Source organism: Rhopilema esculentum, chromosome 16 (genome assembly GCF_057945365.1).
Source record: "Rhopilema esculentum isolate cy_ngs chromosome 16, ASM5794536v1, whole genome shotgun sequence".
Classification (NCBI taxonomy): domain Eukaryota; kingdom Metazoa; phylum Cnidaria; class Scyphozoa; order Rhizostomeae; family Rhizostomatidae; genus Rhopilema; species Rhopilema esculentum.
In genome coordinates this window covers 10743843-10760509 of record NC_142830.1, presented here as the reverse complement: position 1 = coordinate 10760509, position 16667 = coordinate 10743843, and the positions used below count along the sequence as shown (strand labels likewise).

Genomic DNA, 16667 nt, shown 5'->3' with positions numbered 1-16667 from the left:
CCTTGTTTTTATGGAAATACAAAAATTTCTCTTCTCCGATTCACTGGAAAAAACTAAACTTCTCCATTAAAATAAACTGTTGTTAACCCATAAAGCTCTTCTATTATTTAAAAGACGATAAGCAAAAGGAATTTGAGCAAGGTGTGACTCCCAACTTTATTTCTTCTAAAAGAAAACTCATCCTTAATACAATGCAAATTAACACCTAAAATATAAATTGTACTACTAATGATAGTACAAAGTTCCTTTTAATACGAATACCCCTTTGAACTGACAAAAACAAGTTTTGCCAGAAAATAAAACCTATTCACTTTGGTTTATTTTGAATTGGGTATGATGAGACTGAGTAAAATTCCTTTCCGAGACATGAAAAAAAGCAATTTTGCAAAGGAGACTTTGTAGTAAATGCATGATATTGAATAAAAGAAAGTGGTGATGAGAAATTACTGAGTAATTTTCAAAGAATATGGACTTTGTGTAAGGCTTCCTTATTCAATAACAGACTGGTTTGCATTATTTAGAAAACTGACCTTAAGCTAGAGAGGAGGAAGGGTAGGAGGCCATTACAAAATATAAAATCAATTGTTATTCCTGTACCACCAAGTGAAATCTATTAGAATCCTTCAGCAAGTAATTCACAACAGGCTTTACTTTAGTGTTGTGTGACCACTCAAAAACACCTTAGCAAACAATTGTTTTTGACAGTTTACATATTTCAATTATTTTCTCGGTGTTGACAGATACCTGAATGGTTTACACTGGAGCAACAAGAGTCTGAAGTTTGTCCATAAAATTTTACAAATCATTTGTTTGTTTCTTGAACATCAAAATTCATAAAACATACCATCACACAATTTCTGTATAACTTAAACAGTGGGATCTGAAACAGTGTCTAGTTAATAAGCAAAACATAATTTGCAATGTGTTGTTTCAATTATAATTTTGGGGATATGTAGTTTCAACTTATTTGTGGATTTCACTGGACTGTTCCAACTTGTCTAGGTCTGTCAAATAAATAATAGTCTTTTCAAACAAATTAGGAAATATTACAAAAATACTTTCCAAACTATTAGCTTGACTTGAAACCTGATTCTTGGCAGGTAAGATTCATCTTCAATTTTCTCTTATAAATGCATCACTCCTTTCTTGAAACAGCTGCAGAATCTTGAGGTACCTGCGATATAAATGAAAAGAGCAGTGATAGGGGGTTAAATCATTCATTTTATATTGTAATTGCTAAGCAGAACCAATTCTTTATCTTCTGTATACAGCTATTTGGACATATCAAATGTTTTACAATTCAAGGAGTTTCAGACAAGAAAATACTTTTTACCCTTTTGTTTTTCAAAACTGTTCAGTACAGAAGGCCTATTTATTTAGATGATGTTAGCAGTAAATGAAAAAGGATAACAATAAACCATTATCAGATTTTTGAAAGTTCAAAGATTCGCTACACTGATCATTCTTGAGTAGAGGGCCTAGTAACAGTTTTATTTAGATTTTCCTCCAAAAGCCTCCCATTTATCAAAACACCACAAACATTTAATTTAAAAAAACTTTAAATGACTGGAAGGTAATAAATAACAGGAAATAACAAAAAAATAGTAAACTATAAGGTTGTTGGGTGCCTGCTAAATGATAGAATTATTTAAAAGCTTACTTGGCTTGGAGTACCCCATGTGATGTAATCGGATCTTGTTGCAGCATGATACTCTTCAATTAACTGCTCAACTACAATCCTGTGGAGACGAAAATTCATTTAGATTAATTTACCACATACTCCCCATTCCTATTAATAAATTGAGAGGGCTAATGGCTCTGGCAAAAAATGTCTCACCTGCCAAATACAACATAAAAAATATTAACCTTCCTTAACATCAAAAGGAAATCCCTCCAAATGAATATATATTATATATAGTATTCATATCTATCTTGATTTCAAATACTTTCTTTGAACATTGAAGGAATAATCATCAGGTAGGACTCAGACCATTCCATTTTTCGATTTTTCCGCATTCAAGTAGCCGAACTTTCAAGGCACACAATGATACCAACTTTGAAACTAACAGAAATTTAAAAATGTAAAAAATCCCATGCAAATGAAGGTTTCCATAATTTCTTCATCAAAACTTTTAGTTGAGGTCTGAAAATCTCTTGACCTGTTAAGCCGATTATCATTACTTTGCGGTTGTCGTTGTATGTCTCATTGACAATATCGAATGGCACATCCATGTATCCTAAACAGTCCTATTGATCTTAAAGCTTTAAGTGACTTGACCCGGATTACACTGTGGTTTACGAGTGTACCTTGCAAGTAAAATCCCGTTTTCTACAGACTTACAATTGTTCTACATACAAGTACGAAAAAGCTATTGTGTACCCAAGGAACCAATCAAATGGCTCAAAAATGTGCACACGGCCAGGACATGTTGGGTAAGCAAGGTGTGTCTCAAATTTATTTTATTTGTTCTGGTCCGTCTTTTATAGCTAAATACAGCTATGAGAGGGAAGAAAAATTGTTTGCCAATTTTTTACAAGGGGAGGAGGAATTTGAAAAATCTGAGACTGACTTTGGTAGCTAAGGATCTGCGCTTTCTGCTGATAAAAGACAGATTTTGTTGCCACAAATGCAAGGGTACAAAATAGCTTTTGAAGGTGGTACACTCACTTAAGTAACAAATTTGCCTGGAAAGTATCATTTTACAACATGGTTGGAATCACCACGTTCTTGTGCATCAAATGATGTATAGTTTAATCTAATGACAGAAACGTTTACCGTAACCTTAAGAGCTTTTAATAAGAGACATTTCGAAACTAAATAACATGCGCAGAACGCTTGATGAAGGATGACTTGTTGAATACAAAAAAAAACAAGTAAAAAGTTAGAAACTTTGTAAAAATCTTGTTCACTGAAATTTCAAACCATTTCAACAGCTTAATAAGCAAAAGATCTAAAACCTGCCTTGAATCGTCGAGCTCATCTAGACTGTCTTTAAAAATATCTTCTTTTTTGTACTGATCTAAGAACGCCTCTCTTTTCCGTAGCTTGTCATACAATCGACAACATCTTTCAAATACCTGAATACAAATATAGACTTCAATAGACCCAAAGAGTTCTGTGAGCTCTTGCTATACTATGCGTTATCAAACTACCAAAACAATTCAAATATCAATTTTCAAATTTATTTATTCATATTGGTACAACAATTTGAAAGTTCAAAAGTTCAAATTAACACTGGGTTGCAAGAATCACGAATCTGATATCACTAGAAAATCGGACAGGGTTGTATTGCTTTCTTTATTAAGTTCTTGGAAGTACAGGTGGTGAATAAAGCCTATGCTACGGATGGTGGGGCAACCAACCAGTAGGGTGGGCAAGCTAAATACAGCAGCCATCGAAGGAGTCCCAGACCATTCAACTGTCTTGGCAAATGGTAAAATCGTTGCCAGAATCTACTTCATACTGTTTCTTTAAGGTACATCGAAACAGGAAAATTTTGGGACAAAATGGCGAATGGTAAATATAGAAAAGGGTCATGGTACATTTTGTGAACAAATATAGCTATTAACATGTGCCCAGTAACGAGGAAGAGGCCGCTGAGTTGGAAACCATTTCATGCAGCGGAAAAGAGAAGAGTAATTTCCCTTGGGGGTAAGTTCATTTACCCTTGATTTCATGAACACACCCCCTAAATCACTCAATCAATGAAATACATGTAAGATGTAACCCCTTTCTTCTTGCAGGGGATTTGAAGTAGAAATATGTTTGGAAATCATTATTTTGTCAATAAAACTAAGTGAAAAAGTACTCACCATTGATATACTTGTGTGATTTGCCAACATCAAGCCACTAACGCGATGTGTGGTTTGAACGTATGGTGATTTTCTTGACAACGCAACCTGCAATACAAATAATTGTAGGCTTTCACACGTCCTTCAAAAATTAAGTTCAATATTAAAGCCAAAAGAAAAATATATTCAGAAGAATTCGCATTCCAATTCTACAGAAGCATTTTAATAATTCAATGATCAAACTGCCCCATAACGGAAAAATATTGATATATTATACACAAAAAAGGGAAGATTTTCAAATTTAGTTACCTGGATGCTTGCAGGTCCCCAAGGTATGAACTCTGCCAGCTTCCTTTCTCTAATTCGCTGAAGACTTTTGTGAACCTTGGATTTCAAGAGAACAAATCTTTAATTGTAAAAAATCATTTTAAATTCATGCAAGCTCAGTACACAAAATCTTTAACAAAGGCAAACATGTGCTTGAAATCTCGTACAAAGGTAAAAATATGGAGATATAAAACTTGGAGATAGTGCTACAGTAAAGAAAGGAAAAATGTAATCTAAAATGTTTGATTTGGTTTAGTTATATCAGAACACTTAAATTTTGTGCTTGGTTTCAGAAAAGCACAAGGGAAGGAAAATTAGAAACACAAGAAGTCCGTGTTGTACAAAATGCATTGGCAATGTGTATCCCTCTCATTTTTCTCCACATTTTAAACTTTGTGCTTTTATTCGTATTTGCTACTACCTAGAATTTGAAGACAGGTTTAGGATAATAATAGGCCATGCTAATCGAGCAGTGGCCTAGTCCTTTCTGGAATTACAGATAGCTAGCAGCTCCCATTAATCGAAGTAAAAGGCTGGTCATGTCGATGGTCACCGACCCTCGGATCTGTAGTCCGCCATGCTAATCACTGAGCCATCCTAGTGCCAAATAAATAACTTAAATAGTTCTTCTAGCAAAAACATTTATAAAGGGCTTGAATAAATATCAAAATTCAAAACAGTCTTACCTGTGTGGGATCCACTTCACCCTGGATGATGTTGAGAATTGATATGTAACAATGATTTTTTTTCCTATCTCTTGGTGTGGCAACCATCATATTTTTTGGCTATAAATTAATAGATAAACCAAATTGAAACTTTTAAAAAACTAGTTGTAATGCATGTTCCTCAGTTACAAAATTTTACGACCTTTATAGGCAATGACACATTTTAAATTACAAATTTTTCAGTATTTTCAAACATTGCATTTTGAAAAGGCTTATAATTTTTATGGATCGTTTAACGAGCATTTGTATCTTTGGTAGTAACATTTGGGAACGTTCTTGGCAAGATCAATTTTTTAATTTGTTGATATCCGTGAAAAATTTTTGGGAATGGGGAGATATTTTTGTAGTACTTCGATTTTCTGTTATCCTATAAACTTGAAACTGCCACAAATTGATAAAAAATACTTATTTGGTATTTCCTAGTGGCAACATTAGCGCTGTCTATTGGAAAGAGGGTTTTTTGGCAGTTGAACAAGGCATGATTTAAAAAGCTTGATCCTTGAATTTGATGTTAAACTTCGCGGAACAACTGCACCACAAACTATAAGATGGGCAAGAAATACATTAAACAATTATTTTGAAATTTCTCATCACTGTCATAATCGCAGCCTTGAAGAGAAAATATGCATACGATACGAACCTGAAGCAGTCTCCGCATAACATCTAGGACAGTTGTCTTTCTTACGCTTGTTGACTGTCAAAACCAAGAGATAAAAATGATACACTGGATGAAATGAACACAATGTCATAATATCTTTATGTAATTTGCTACCAATCTGTTTAAGACCCTTCTGTTATCAAACTATGCTATTCGTGTGCATACTGGACAGACACTTCACCAATTGAGTTGAAGTTAAACCTGTCATTTTCAGGGTCAACATCTTACACAGTGGCGGACACTTGGGGGGGGGGGCGAGGGGGGCGATAGCCCCCCAATACTTTAGAGAACAATGGTCTTTTGTTATAAAACAATGGGAAATGTGACGTCATCTTATTAAAACAATAGGCTTGCCCCCCCAATATTTGACCAAGTGTCCGCCCCTGATCTTACAGATTATATAAAAGCACCACTGACAGAGAGAACTTATAAAACACAGCAAAAGCCACAAGCAACAAATATTCTCATCAGTAAAATGGCTCATAAGCGCAATAAATTTTCCTTTGATGCTTTTTCCAAATTGGGTTTGAGCTGGTACTACAGAAGATAAGTACCTGCAAAAACTTTAAAATCTTGCTGCTATAATCACAATAAATAGCACCCTGGACGTCTAATACAGACAACTTATCAAAGAATTTGGTTTGAAGACAATTGAGGAACTCATTTAAAATGAGACAAAAATGAAGTTGCTCAGTGAATTAACTTTTTGCCTTAATCCTTGAAAGTCTCTCCCATGCCTATGATATACTGAACTAATTGAAGGCTGCCAAAGGAATGCTTTCTATCAGAGGAGCAAAACAGAGATTAGGAAAACATTCTCTCTAAATGGCTTCAACAAACCTATAAAGGGTGGAACCTTTTTATCCTTTTTTAATGAAGAAATTGTTGTTTTTTAGATCTGAATGTATTCATTCTAGCAATTCTAAATAGTTTTAATCAATTAAAATATACATATGATGATTGTGTTTTCAATCGAAAGACCCAATGAAAAACAGCCTTTGCTGAAGGGTAACCTTCCTTAAAAAATGGAAATGAAGGTTAAATCTTAAAACACAGTAAAACAACCTACTTTTTGATCAGTTGTTAATGGCGTATAGCCAGTCATAAGAAAATGGAGTTTAGGAGTCGGTATGAGGGATGCTATTAGGCCAATCAAATCATTGTTCATATACCCTGGGTATCTCAGGGTGGTTGTACTTGTCGCCATGATGGTCGAGACCTAAAATTGAAAATAATATACACGATAAGACACAAAAGAAACTAAATGATTTGCTCAAATCAGCGTTATCCTTACAAAATCCCGCTGATTGCTCTATTCTAAATGTTAATTTGATCCACACCCAGCTATAAATACTTAGGCGTTTCAATTCGACCATCACTTTGAAGTTTTGTATTCTGGAAAATTAGTTATGATATCACTGTTCTGCGTGATCTGGAACATAACTTGTTAAATTGGTTAAATTCACAACTAAATTGTTAAAAGATTGTGGCCTAGACTAACGGGGGAAGGGAGGGGGGATTCATCGATAACTGTTGTAAGAAATCACTCTTTGAGATGTAGCAAGAAAAATGAGTAGGAAAAAAGATATCGAGAGAGCAAAGCTGATAATAATCAGGGGAGTGAACAAGCGAAAATTCATTCAGGTTTATCAATTTTGAAATTGAATTCCTTATTGATTCTTTCATCTATAATTTGCTTACCAACTGGTTGACTTGTGAGAAAGTTGGGTTGGGTATATGCAACCTGTCTGCTGCAATTCGATTTAAAGCTGTATTGTCAAGAACAACCTACAAAGAAAACTGCTATAAACAGATTTGAAATGTTCGGGTATGTTTTAAAATCTGAATGATAAGTCCAAGTAAACGCAATTGTTTTCAAACTTGATGAATGCAATAAACAGTCTGAAAAACTAGATACAACCACACTTTCAACATATAATAACATTATTTTAAGAACTTTTAACAAGCTTAAGTTCTTTGAGCATGCTTTGGGCAAAAAAGTGATAGAAAACCATTAACATGTAATCAATCATAATTATTATAATCAACAGAAACCATTTCCAATTGGCTGCTTGAGAAATTTTTTTAATTTACAGGATGATGGGAACTGAAAGAAACGAAATTCTTAATGCTTTAAGCATCTTTAAGACATTTTGAAGATAAAACTTAATAATCAGATTACAGAATTAAAACCATATGCAAAAATGGGAAATACCCTTAGCGTGTGTAGTATTGTCACAATCGCATAAAACCCGGACTCTTTATATCATATATCAGAGTACCTTTGCATCCTCTTTATAAAGGCACAACAGTGTGGAGATGTCACCACAACTTGTACCTTTCAAAAGCATATTAGCTGCAGGAACTCTATAAATTAAACAAATAATGTTCTGGTAGAGATGACTAAAACATACCGTGCAATCCACATTCTGTGTGAGTCTTTTCAATGTTAGAATCGAATTGTATGGTTGCACAACGACATCACTGATGTCTTCCTGATTGGCCAGAAAAAAAAAGCTTAAAATGGAAGATTCGATTTTGATTGAAGAAATTGAAGAGACGGCAAAATTTGGAGGAAGAAGTTCAGATAATTCAAAAAGAGCGGTGTCATCACCACGGTAAGGAACAGAGTGGTGGGTCCTTTGCCGAACAAAGGACTGGAAACAAACAAAGCCATTGTAGCACCAGGGCTCTCAGTCTCCGTTCTGTATAACTGACTGGTCAGTCCGCCCCTGACTAGAGCCCCGATAATTTGAGCACCCCATAACTCGCACCCTTGATAACTGGAGCCCCAGAGAACCTGAAACACAGATAACTCGTGCCCCGGAACTTGAACGGTTTTGCTTTCCTTTTGAACTTTTCCCAATACGTTGGAATTCTGCAAAGCTCAAAAATTTGTTAACTTGAACACCAAAGAACTCTGAAGACTGATCCACCAAATATTTTGCCAAAATAACAAGATAGCTCAGTAAGCTAGATACAAACTAAACACAATCCAAAATAAGATATAAATGGTCAATGACTGAATCTTTTTAGCATGCAGGCACTTCAGTTTTGAAGGCACTGGCAGGGTCTAAATATGATGCTGCAGAGGATTTGCATATCATGAGATTAAGCAAAACATCAAGCACATGACTGGATATTTTCGTTAACAAAAATTTTACCCTACCTGTTGTGGAAACACAGAATAAGTCTGGATCAATTTCTTTGGATACCTTGAAATGAAAAATAACAGATATTAGAATGAAACCATACAAATTACAATATTGCAACTAAAATAAAAAGATCTGGTGCGTATGTGAATAGATAGCTAATTGATAGTAGAAATTCTACCAAACTCATATTGCTGATAAATAAGCCACTTAAAATCTCACTTTCTAACAGTCATAAACCCCCAAGCAAACTTTGATGTGACAATATCGAAAAACCATTATGTTAAATAATTATCTACACAAGCATTCTGAGGTTCTTTATTCTTGCATACTATGAATAAAGTTGCATACTTTATCACTAAGGTCAACTTAATAGTGAGGGGCGTGAACACATCAAATCGCATATATTGGTTAAAACAGAACAATTGAGCACCAATATAAAGTAACATAAAATAATACTGAATCATTACCTGTCATTGATTTTCTCGAGCATATATGAGCCCATGCCAGAACCGGTTCCACCGGCGATCGAATGTGCAATGACAAAACCCTGAAAAGAGTAGTCAGCAAAATGAGGAGTATATTTAAAAGCTGCGATCATATCACCATCAATTCTTGTAAAAATTGGCTGGGCTGTTGCCTCAGACAACCTTTGTTGGTCAACTTGAACATCTTCTACTTGCTAATGTATCTAACTATGTACAGATTTCGCATAGAGGCAGGAGATCCAAGCACAAGTCTCATGAGACTCTTGACCAAGATGTTTACTGGTGTTATCATAATTACATGAAATTAGTATAGAGCTTGAATACCACAGTTAGCTTATAACTTGATGTATCCATGAATAAATACCCTTCTGTTTTGATGAAAAGCTGTTCCCTTATAACTTAAAAACATTGTGACAGCTTGATTATGATGACAACTTTTACTTCTGGGTACTACAAGAAGTTGTTGTTAACATTGGCTAAAGCTACACACCTCTAAGCTGTCACTACCATCAGCCTCTCTGTCAATTATGTCAAACAACTCTTCGTGTAATTTCTCTGCCTACAAAGCAAGTTGAACAATCACAATCTGGGATTCTCATCTCCTGCTCCACTAAAAATTTGATGCTTAAACATTAGAAATACAGTTTCACCCACTATAAATCTAGTTAGCTGCTCAACAACTGTAGCTAGCATCGTCCTGTCTTTATGGTACCATGTTATGACAAAAGGCAGCCACTCTTACTTGAAATGAGCTGAAAAGGCCACTAGGGGAAAAGAATGTGTGGAACAAAGCAATAAATGGCAAAATAAATAAGATGGTTACACAAATGTTATGACGATGAGAAATTTGCATTCAGCAAAAGTGTTGTTTTCCTAGTTTAGAAGTTTTCAAAAGAGGAATGTGATAACTTCTGCATTGCCACTTAAATTGTGATACTCAATAAATCTTATTTCATCAAAATAGGAAGTACATTTACCTGACCAAATCCAGCAGCCCAATTGTTTCCAGCCCCACCTCCATGCTTTGACATGTAAATGTTCTCTGGATTATATAGATTTGCATATTCTGATGTCATTATGTTGTCAATGACCTATAAAACAATAAATGTTGAGAAAAGTGCACTTGTTCAAGGGGTGGTCACAAAGGATAGTTACACAAGAGACTAAGAGAATAAATTTGTTAAAACTTGAACATGTAATAATAAGAGTCATACCCTTGGCTCCAAGTCAAGAAGGACTGCCCTTGGGATGTAGTGTTCATCATCTGCCTAGATATGAAATATTGAAATCAAAGCTATGAAGACGATTAGCTCCATGTAGTGCTTCAAATAGGCCAGATTTTTGGGGCCTTTGAGGCAGAGCCCATTTGCTTAAAAGCTTGAGGAACAAACTCTCTGTGGCTGCAGAGCTTGGCTTTAGGGACAGTCTACATAATCAAACACTGCTGTACAAAACATGGTCAAATATCATCACATACATGTTGGATAATGTTCAATAGCTAGAAAACGATGTTGTACATCATCAAACAATGCTATGCAAATATCTGATTTTCTTTTGTGAATGAGGTAGTACACTAAGGTAATGCATTGTAGCTAAGTAATCATTTTATTGCAAAAGAGGTTGGTCATTGATAAGGCTGCTATTATACTTATAAAGTTTATACTTTTTTGGTTCTTTAAAAGTAATTACATAGGAATTGGGCTAATAAAATTATGCATGTTAAAAAGGGTCACAAACATATTTAATGTGACATATTGGCAGAGTAAAACATGCAATGCTTTGAATCTGAATATGTCATTTGAGTTTGCATAGTAAATATAAGCATTTTAAAAAGAAACAAAGCTCTGAATTAGAACTCAGTTTCTAACATTTTAATGATTTAAGTTTTTCAAATACAAAATACTGAAGAGTTCTTTTTTAGAAACACAAAAAGGTAGCATATGATTAGCAGGATATAGAACTGTTGCAAGAGGTTTTTCGTTAATAAATGTCAACTGAACAGGAACTTGGTGCCTTTTTAAGTAAAAATAATCATTTCCATCCCACCTTTAAAAGACAGTGGGGGATCAGTATAATGTTTCCTTAATTTCCTAGTAATTTTACAGCTCAATTTCTAAAGGATGGCATATTGTCATGCTAAATGTGCATGTACCTGGTAGAAAAAAACATCTTTTCTATCTGTTCCATCTGTTGCAAAGTCTTGTAGCATTCCCTCTGAAAAAACAATATATACATTTAAAGGGAGAAATAATAGATACAGGCATAAAAGGCAAATAAAAATTTGTTGTTTTCATTGAAGGTTTTGGCACAATAAACAAAACATTAACATAATGTTTTAAAGCAGATATTGAGTCCAGTGTCTTAAACAAGCATACCACTACCAGGGAATTTTTTTTCATATGTAACATCCATTCTGAACCTCCATTAAAACTATGGTCATAATAAAACAAATCAAGTTCAAAAATTGGCTTGACCAATGACATAATAGAAAGCAGCAAAAAAGTGACTTCCTTTTCTCTGACTTCGTGTTATGCAGGAAAAAAATACAAAAGTTTGATCGTTTTAAAAGCTTCTTTTTCCAAGAATAAATCGCCTACACGGCTTTTGCTGAGAGAAATCAAAAGAAATTAATAATTATGCCGACAGGACTATCTTCAACAGCATGTAACATTAAATGAAATCAACATTTTTGCATTTACAATTAATAAATAAGAGGAAACCTTAAATTTTAGTTTACTCGCCTTGATAGTATATACTATAACGAATCAAAATCCCCGATGTTTAAATATAAGTTGCACTAGACCTTATATTTTGTAGAATGTTTAAAATTAACAAGAAAAAAGTTGCCTGGCAAGAAAAAGTAAACGCACCTGGACTAATTCCATGTTCTGCACAGAGCTGTTTCCAAAATTCAAAACCAACTGAAAATCAGAAAATTAATTTGATTGAAAAAGCTTTATAAAAACACTTGAGAGAATTATTAACAACCCAAACGCATGAGAAATAGGGTGATTGGCCACAATGTTTCCAAATACAATGTACCTACATCTTGCTTTATGTATTTTGCAAAGTTAACTTCAAGGAAATGAACCCGCTAAAATGCAAGGGCGTAAGACTTACTTTGATTTCCACACTGTCCAATTTGTAGCGTGATGATTTCTCGAGGCATTTTTGTTTCTTTTATCGACTTTTTTCTATCATTTGCTTATTATTTATCAAGCTAAACTAGCAGAGAACATTATTCAAACAAAGCAAGCCCACCGCCAAAGATAAGATGCTGCATTTTGAAACTACCTCGTTTACAGCACTTCCGAAAAGGCGCGTAACCCAACACTGATGTTTACTGAGTGTGGAGAGGGCAAGGCAGAGAAAGTAATGGAAAGCGATTCAGAAACATTATCATACACAATATTTGCTTAATATGAAGTTCACATGAAATTCATGAATTGAGAAGATAATGTTTGGAAAAGTTTGATGAGACCAGTGGGCATTTTTAACTCCCTTTTTATAAGGAGGCTCGGAGCACTTTTCTCCGATAAGAAAACATTGTTAAGGGGTAATAAGTTAGAATCTTGAATTAAAAGTTATATTTATAAATATAGCTAGTATACACAGGGGCGAAAATACCGGGGGGGTGTGGGGGGGTGTGACACCCCCCCAATCCAAAAAATAGTCGATTTCGCAGGGCAATCGAAGATTTCGCAGGGCGCCAAGAAGAGCTTTATTGCCACGCAGAAATGCCACCTCTGAAGTTCGTAAAGGGCCGTTTAGGAATTTTTAAATGGAAATATCGTATTTTTTATGAACCTCCCTTCCTGACATTGCATTTTAGAGAACGGAACAGGTATCTAAATAAAAGCTCCGTTATTTGCAAGGCGAAAGCATTTCTTACCGAAAGTCATAGCCAATGGATGCAATGATGGATGCATATGTTTATGAGGGCAAAATTGAGTCCATGCAAATTAATTTAAGTTGTAAATTATTTTCATGACAGGCACGGCGTCACTGGGGGGAATAGGGGGCCGAAGGCCCTCACTTTGATCAAGATAAGAATTTTTTATCATTTTTTCTATTACTTTTTAACAGTGCATGAACTAAAAAACATAATAAATTGTTAAGATTCTTGTTAGGAACCGAATTTGTTTCATCTAATTGCTAACTTTTTCACGTATATTTTTATCATTTTTCTTTCATTTGCATTAATTCAGTAAATCATTTTCTGTATCATTGCAATGCTTTAATTTTTTATGTGTAAACATGTCCTTCTCGATACAAGAAACTGCACATTTCTGTTCAGGAAAAAAAATTCCTCAAATCAAAACAACATCTTCCTCTGTCATTCACAACTACGTGCAATCTGAAACGAAAGGTTGCCGTTTCTTTCCTTCCCCAACGTTTAACACTAGAGTTTTAGCATGATATTCCCCCTCCCTTTTTTTCCAATAAACAATAATATTTTCAATAAACAATCAGTTCTTTTAGCACAATAGTATTTTGCTAAATTTTTTGTCTGAAAGATGCTTTTTAGCCCTTTTAGAAGGTATAATTTCAAAAATTTTCTTCACGTCGGACCCAACCATGGTGGGTCCTCCTACCTCACTAAACTTGATTCTTAGTCCCCCTGAGCTAAATTTCGTTGCGCTGTCTGCATCAAGTATCCCCCCCCCCCCCATTAGCTGTTTATTAGCTAGTATTTTGCAAACCAACATTAAATGAAATGAATATAAAAAAAATTACGCTCACGTAGAGAAATAGATATTTCATAGGCAATGAAGTTTCAAGTTTGTTTTTATTGCTTAGAAGTTTGTCCTTGGTAAAGACCAGTGTACACTGGTAAAGCTTTCACTAGTAACCTATAGACAAACCGTTGCTACGAGGTCTGCAGGGCACCAGTCAGTTTTGCAGGGCAGAAACCCTTTTCACCCCCCAAACCTATTGGCCAAGTTACGCCCCTGAGTATACAATGAATAGCAAAAAATTTGGTACCGAAAATTCGGTAGATTAATTATCCGTGGAAAAAGTTTTGGACATGACAATGAAATTTCGGTGTGAATTTCGATGGAAACTTGAAAAATTTCAGTGGAAAGAAAACGTTTCGGTGAGTAAAGAAATGAAAAATTTTCTGCGAATTATTTCTATCTTCAAGCGAAAATATCAAAAACATAACTATGAAAGTTACGAAAATCGCATATTTTGATGTCAACCCAATAAATGAAACTAAAGTGTGATCAAGAATGTTATAAACTCTTATTTAGAGGACGTTTTATTACATTTTTCTACCCCAAGGAGGAAAATTAACTGAAAGCTTTTACAGTTTGCCATGCTTTTTATTGCTAATCGCAACGAGTTAATTAGAAATTCTGGTCGCTTGTGAGTTAAAAATTGAAAGAAGTAATTGAGAGAAGTAATAAAGATCTAGTAGAAGCATCAGTTCAGCCCATAAACTGAAAATGAAGGGGAACCAGAAACTGAAAATTAATATGCATTGGACATGTCTCCCAATGCAGTGTGCTTTGACCGGTATTGTTCTTAGTTAATATAAATAGCTTACAGGTTTTTCAATATCAAATTTTGTAGACGATAACTATGTTATATTTGCAAGGAAAATCTTTTTTTGGGGGAAACTATAAATTAAAGCTTTAGTATAAACTAGCTTAAGTATCCATATATCCAATACACTCATTTTCTAATGTAAAACAAAGGTCGATGTTGAGTACTCCAGTTTCTTAATGTTCTGGAAATTTCAATATTCGCTGTTTTTAAGAGTTTCTTAAATATGACGTCGTTAAATTTAACATTTGCTTTCTATTTTCGATTCTTTAACGCTAAGAGATTTCCCAACAGAAACTTGTTTGAAGAGTTTTCGTTTCTGCAAATTTTCAATGTTTCTATTGTTTTCAAATGCTTATTTCAAATGCTTGACATTTCAGTAAATTTCACTACTCATTGTTTCTTAATTATGATGTCATGAATGATGTTATGAAATGTTCATGACCCTTTTTATTCACGTCAAGAGATTCGCTTCCGTTCTGACGCTGTATTTAGACGTGGGAAGTATATTTTTATCCTTTGTGTCTTTCTAGGCCATCAGGGCAATCATGTTCTTCGATTTTACAGAATTCCGTTGTTCTCAGTTTTATCACGATTTAATAGTTTCTTAATTTAATTTTTTTGCTTCGAGTTCTGAAGTTTCTTAATTTTTTCTGACTGTCCAGTACTCGTTTCTTATAGCCAGTTTCTTTAAAGAAAATGAGTGTACATGCTCTAGTAAAGTTAAAGGAACCACTGACTCGAACATTAAAGCTAAAGGTATCAACTACAGGGGCTCCGAAGTCCGAACCAAATTTAAAGTAAAGGGGGCCATGGACAACTTAATGACCCATAACGAAAGATTTAAAAAAGTCTATCGTTTAACAAAAATTTGGGGGAGGGGGGGGCTTCCTCTGGATAAAACTTTGTCATCTTTACTACCTCAAAAATTTCCTTGTATTCTTTTGATAAAAGCTTCTTAAAGATGGGAATTAAGTCATATTATTTATGGTTTGGTCTTATCTATGTATTGTCAGGGAAGACGAAAAGCCTAAGAACAATTGTGTTAATTCGTCTCGCTTCATATATACAGTTGAAAAGTTTTGCATCGGCCTTCCATAAAACTACTGCACCAGGTCACAGTTATGGAACCACAATGTTTTCCGGATTCTAGTAAATGACTCAATTTCATAACAGCTAGAAATTGATAACCATTATAACCAAATAGCCTACTGTCCTGCCCACAGTAAGGGAACAAGAAAAGGTGGCCCATATGCCTAAGGTCCCTAGGGCTCTTTGTAGTGGAAGTGCCAGTTACTGTGCAGTTGTAAGAATCTGGTCATAGTTTATGTAACAGCTTTTGAGATCACACATTTTTCGCACCATTTTAAGTGTTATAATGCACTTGGCTTCTTTCCCTAGACAAATGTTAGAGAAAATGATCTATCCCTACCCTGCCAGAGAATTTTTGACATTTGTACCAGTTTGTGGACCATACTGTTACAAGAGAAAGAGGGAAACCAGATTTATGAACCATACTTTGACAAGAGAAGGAGGGAACTACAACAGGCCCACAAAGGACTACAACAGGTGACTAAAGGCACCAGGGGTGTACAGAGGGTGGCTTTCCCTCCTAATATTGTAAAAGACTGGTCAATAATGTCACCGTCTACCTATACTGCTCACAGTGAATCTATTTAGGCTTAAAGTAAACGTAAACGCAGCTAGTAAACGTTATACTTTGACAAACTTTATGCATATATGCATAAAATGCATAAAATGGCTGATTTGATGTTTGAAGCTAAACACCACACCAATCAATCTGCCTTTTAGCTTAACACACCTTTTTAGCAAAACAAAATCTTAACACACCTAAACCTATTATGCAAAAAATTTTCATACGATGTTTTCTCTCTTCCAACGATATACACAACCTTGAAAATATCTAACAAATGACAGTATCAAGTTATGAAACTCTTTCCAAGCAGGATTAAAA

At 34.7% G+C, this 16667-nt stretch overlaps 1 protein-coding gene across 1 annotated transcript; it reads right to left on the bottom strand.

The window, feature by feature from the left end:
• Nucleotides 1-144: 144 nt before the first annotated feature.
• LOC135682165 (tubulin gamma-1 chain) lies at nt 145-12447 on the bottom strand. The gene is made up of 18 exons (XM_065196927.2): nt 12263-12447; nt 12013-12063; nt 11295-11356; nt 10357-10410; nt 10120-10233; nt 9633-9701; nt 9125-9204; nt 8672-8717; nt 7917-7997; nt 7204-7290; nt 6572-6721; nt 5485-5538; nt 4806-4904; nt 4102-4176; nt 3814-3900; nt 2963-3078; nt 1661-1739; nt 145-1174 (listed from the first exon to the last, which is right to left on the bottom strand). The coding sequence occupies exons 1-18, from the start codon at nt 12309-12311 to the stop codon at nt 1136-1138; spliced, it is 1392 nt and encodes a 463-aa protein (XP_065052999.1). The 5' UTR covers nt 12312-12447; the 3' UTR covers nt 145-1135.
• Between the last annotated feature and the right edge of the window lie 4220 nt (nt 12448-16667).